The sequence below is a fragment of the Bison bison genome, unplaced genomic scaffold (assembly GCF_000754665.1).
Source record: "Bison bison bison isolate TAMUID 2011002044 unplaced genomic scaffold, Bison_UMD1.0 scf7180017864196, whole genome shotgun sequence".
In the NCBI taxonomy this organism is placed as follows: Eukaryota; Metazoa; Chordata; class Mammalia; order Artiodactyla; family Bovidae; genus Bison; species Bison bison.
In genome coordinates this window covers 2,513,892-2,518,978 of record NW_011494768.1, presented here as the reverse complement: position 1 = coordinate 2,518,978, position 5,087 = coordinate 2,513,892, and the positions used below count along the sequence as shown (strand labels likewise).

At 37.3% G+C, this 5,087-nt stretch overlaps 1 protein-coding gene across 4 annotated transcripts in view; it reads right to left on the bottom strand.

The window, feature by feature from the left end:
• Window positions 1-1,389: 1,389 nt before the first annotated feature.
• The window catches only part of ESF1 (ESF1, nucleolar pre-rRNA processing protein, homolog (S. cerevisiae)), a 60,938-nt gene continuing 57,240 nt past the window's right edge, over window positions 1,390-5,087 (bottom strand). For all 4 annotated transcript variants that reach the window (XM_010844147.1, XM_010844149.1, XM_010844148.1 and 1 more), the window contains exon 14: window positions 1,390-3,624. In XM_010844147.1, the coding sequence (XP_010842449.1) occupies window positions 3,331-3,624 (294 nt within the window). In that variant the 3' untranslated portion in view covers window positions 1,390-3,330. The remainder of the gene's footprint in view (window positions 3,625-5,087) is intronic.

Below are 5,087 nucleotides of genomic sequence, written 5' to 3'. Positions count from 1 at the left end.
TATACAAAATGGAGTTTTGTGCTCAGGATCTAATATGGCTGCTGGACCTTAAGGCATTACATCTGCATTCCAGGCAATCAGGTAGGAGAGAAGAAGAGGCAAAATTTACTAGTGTGCTAACATCAAAGGAAGGTCCCTAGAAGCTGTCATCTGCTTCCACAAAAAACTGTGAAGAAGGTTGGGTAAAATTGTTTTATTCTGAAAAGTCCTATGTTTAACATGGAAGACGGAAAGAACACATATTGAGAAATAACCATTAGTTTCACCCACAGTCACTGAAAGTCCCTTGAGGAGCATGTATAACCTTTTTTATTGGTCTGATCTTAATGATCCTATCAACTATGGTCTAACTGCTGGTATAGAGTTTTCTTCACTTATGGGCTGTTGTTTATACTCATGATTGCAAAAACTACAGACTCAGGTGATCAAATAATGGAGCACTTACTATAATTGTAATATATATTACAATTAATACAATTATATATTACAATTATATTAATGTGCAGGGGAAGATTTTCATGAAGTGGATGGTGAGCTAAGCCTCATTTTCCAAAAATGGCTGCAACCATATTTTTGGACATGCATACTCTTCAAGGACTTTGCCACTCTCTTCTTTAAGAGGTGGAGTTTATATCCCCTATGTGGGAAGACCTTTTCAACCACCTCAGTGAGTTAAGTATGGATGGCAGGAGTGACACTGTGACATCAGAGTCTAGACCAAAAAAAAGTGAGAGCCTCCATCTTGATCACCTTTGGAACCCAGCTCCCATGCTCCTAATCAACAGCTGGCACTAACTTGCAAGTCACTGAAGGAGGCATTTTGGAAGCAAATCCTCTAGTTCTCAGCTAAGGCCAAGTGGAGAATACATGAGCCTTCTCCACTGAGCCATCTGGAAACTGAGTATTTTTAAGAAAATAAATGATTATGGTTGTTTTAAATTGCAAAGTTTGAGGGTGGTTTGTTATAAAGCAACAGGTCACCAGAATGGTCAGGATCTTCCCTTGTAGCCCAGTCGGTAAAGAATCTGCCTGCAATGCAGGAGACCTGGGTTCGATTCCTGGGTCGGGAAGATCCCCTGGAAAAGGAAATGGTAACTCACTCCAGTATTCTTGCCTGGAAAATCCCATGGATGGAGGAGCCTGGTAGGCTGCAGTCCATGGGGTCGCAAAGAATCAGACACGACTGAGTGACTTCACTTTTCATTTTCATGCATTGGAGAAGGAAATGGCAACCCACTCCAGTGTTCTTGCCTGGAGAATCCCAGGGACGGGGGAGCCTGGTGGGCTGCCGTCTATGGGGTCACACACAGTCGGACACGACTGAAGCGACTTAGCAGCAGCAGCAGGCCATATAATTAAACCCTCTTGGTGTATAATTCTTTTTATACATTGTTAGATTTAATATGCTAATACTTTGTTGAGGATTTTTATGCTTAAGTTTTAGAGACAGATGGATTCTCCAGAAGCAATCTCATTTCTACATATTAACAATAAACACCAGTGTGCAGGTATTATTTGTACTGTCTTTGGTCTTTGTATTAAGGTTACCACAAACAACAATCAAAATGAATGTGACCTTAAGAGTCACCCAAACTACCCTCACATTGTGTACTGAAGTGACAGTGGCCACTTTTTTATCCTGAGTTTTACTATCAGGAATTATTGAGAACCTAATATTTTTGGTGTAGAATGTTTAACAAAGTACCTGATAATGCTATTCTTTTTTTTCTACTTAAAAAAATATCAACTTTGTGAGAAAATGAGCCAGGGCTGTGCATATGTTCCATTTATTTGTTATAATCAAGTGTGTGCCTGACTAGTAAAATGAGACTTACAATTAAATATAGTGACTTAAGAACAAAGGGCTCAAAAACAAAAACCCAAACCAAACCAATTAAAAAACCAAAGGGCTAAAAAAAAAACCCCAAAAACCAAAGAGCTAAATTTCACAGTAATTTAAAAATCAGACTGAGTAATCCCCACACTATGATTAAAGTTTAAAGGAAAAAAGTCTTTTTCCTTGCATAATGAAATATATACAACTGTTTATAGACAATATTCAAAAATACATTAAGATTCATGATCTTTTAGTGATGAGTATGTAAATACTGCTTTATTTGGCTGAACCACCTAACAATGTCAGCACTTTATGGTAAGAATACCATGCCCTGCACATACTCTGCATTTTTCTGTTATTATGAGCAATTTTAGACATCTTCTTTTTCCCTTCCCCTTTCAGAGACTGTTTATATGCCCTTATTATCTTGACATCATTCTGTGTCTTATATCTTTTTATTCTCAAAAATATATAGTACATTGGCAGGCTTGAGTTTTTATACCGATAATGTCAAGTTTACTGTTAATCAAAAACTTGGCCCAATTCCTACTGCCTTTTTTTCCCCCAAGTGATCATTTTGGATTTTAAAATTTTACCTATATAGCACACCTACTTCTTCTAAGTGGTCAGTTAACAGTTTATAAAATCTAGATCAGATGAGATCCAGGAGTATTAAGGCCTCAAAGGTGTGTTTTAATTTAATTAAAAAATTAAGATTCCTTAAACTCTACGGCAGCATATCTACCATTCCAGGCATTCCAAAAATCTGAAGGGCAGACAGAAAGATTTCCTGCTACTATAGCGACTGATCTGATCTGATCTGATAGTCAGAAAAATCATCACAGAGTTCACAAATATTTCAAATACAATTATGAGTAATGCAAACCTGGAACTGCCTTTCATGGAGATGTACTCTTAAAGAGTTAGTTAGGTTTTTAGATAGTTTTCCAGAGGGTAATTTGAGGTGAATAAGATGAAATAAATCAGTGTTCACAAAATAATAAAAACTTTTATTTATAAATTAATAAACAAACTATAATAAACATGACCAAACAACAAAGAAAGTTACTGGCTTCTATTCATTATGGCTAGAAAAATAAATTATTTAAACAAGTATCTAAATCTGCCTCCTGCTTCCAGAGAAATAAATGTATTGCATGTACATATTTTCAAATTGTTCCCAACTCTTATTCCAACTCAAGACTTGGGTAGTACTCTATTTTTTATATAGGAATTGTAAACAGACTTTACAAAAGCTAATAGAGTAAAAAATATTAAAATTTTATAAACCTTACAGTCTGGATTGATTATGATTAATTTGTGGAAATATACAGTACAAATCTTTCAACCATTCAGTTTATACATGGAAAATAAATTTTATGACTGTCAGATTTTACTTACATTCTTGAAAGGTTGACTGTTCCCAATAAGTAATCCTTCCACCACTTCTGTATACTTTCTACATTCTCAATTCAAAAAGAAACAACATACAATTATTTGACTTTTTGTTTTTTTCTTGCTTGAAACTGCTCTGTTTTGTTTTTTACAGATTTAATCAACATTGACAAGGCAGGATCAATGGACCTCTTGTGTGATTCCTTCTGAACCTCACCCTCCTTTTCACTCGTTGCCTGAGTCAGCCCCTGTTCTTTTTGTTCTCTCTGACGAGCTTTCTCCTCAAGGATTCTTTCCATAGCTTTTGTTTTCTTGAAATTAGGATCTGAAGGATCCAAATTGAACAAGTGGGAAGTATACATTGCCTGAAACCTTGCATCCTTAACATTGACCTGCAAACCCAAAAGGAAAGTATAAATACATAAAATTAGTAAACCAAAAGGCCTAGAAATGAGACCAGAGTTCAAAAAATGAGTGAGTTGATGATAAAAAATACAAATGTATTTTGCATTGACTCATTAGAAAGCCATTCCTCCACAGATCTTCAATGAAGTTTTTAGGTTTATTCTTGAACCACATGTGCAGGGCACACTGTTCTTATCACACAATGACAATATCCTTGGAAGGGAATTATCGCAGTCTATATGTTACACTGTGGCCTGTTACTACCTCAGCCTCTTAGACTGTCTGCAGCAGTGACCACAGGAGATGCAGGTTCACCTATGCTTACAGTGTGAAATCTCTTTCTGGCTGAGATAATTAAGCCAGTGATGGCATCTCCTGTTGGAATTTTAGGCGAAGTCACTGCCTTCTTAGTACAATAAATTTTTTTTTCAACCTTGGTGCTAAAATGAGCAGCTACTGAGAGTGAATCATACAGTAGATTTAAAGACCATGATGGGAAAGATGGTACCCCCAAGACTAAGATCTGATCAGATACAAGCTCCAAATGTATCCTTTATCGTTCTACAAAAACACTGCATTCCCACATTTTAAGAGAATACTCTTAACTCCAGCCAGGCCTTCAAGTATTGCCAGGCACAGGAGTGACCAGACAGAAAGTGAGCATGACTCCCTGACTGCCACTCATCATTGCCCTGTGAAAAAGAGCCCACCCAGAGATGGACTGTAGAGTTATTTGTAATAAGGACCACAGGCATGATACTACTACCACACTCACAAAAAATGTTTTTATAGGTGATGGTCATCATGCATAAGACATCATTTTCTGCATGATGATTAGTTATCATAATAGAAGATTTGACTATAAATCATTCTCTGCTTTTAACTTTTTCTAAGAAAACTAATTTACCAAAAATTGATTCGGTGGAACAGCACCATACTTGGAGCTGACTTACAGAAACCAGAGTTACACAGTGGTCTCAAAGTCCCTCTCAATGCCGCTTAGAAGTTATCTGTATGCTTCTCTCAATTCTCCAAACAAATTCAAAATCTCTCCCATCTTCTTCTGAGTCTATTCTTCCATGCTAATGGATGGAAGTCATCAAATAGTTCCTGATAGCTGTCTGTAGGTTTTCTCTACAGGGCTCAAACTCATGCATGGGGACTGTGTGGCCACTAGAAATATGTATTTTAGCAAAAAAAGAGGGGAAAGAGGGAACAGTGGAAACAAGAAACAGAGCAATTAAAAAATTGTGGCCTGGGACTTTCTCGGTGGTCCACTGGTTAAGAAACTGACTGCCAATGCAGGGGATGTGGGTTTGATCCCTGGTCCAGAGAGATGGCACAAACTGGACAACTGAGCCTACCTGCATCAACTGTCGAGCCCATGCACCCTAGAGTTCATATTCCTCAAGAGAACCCATCACAACGAGAAGCCTGTGCACCACAGCTA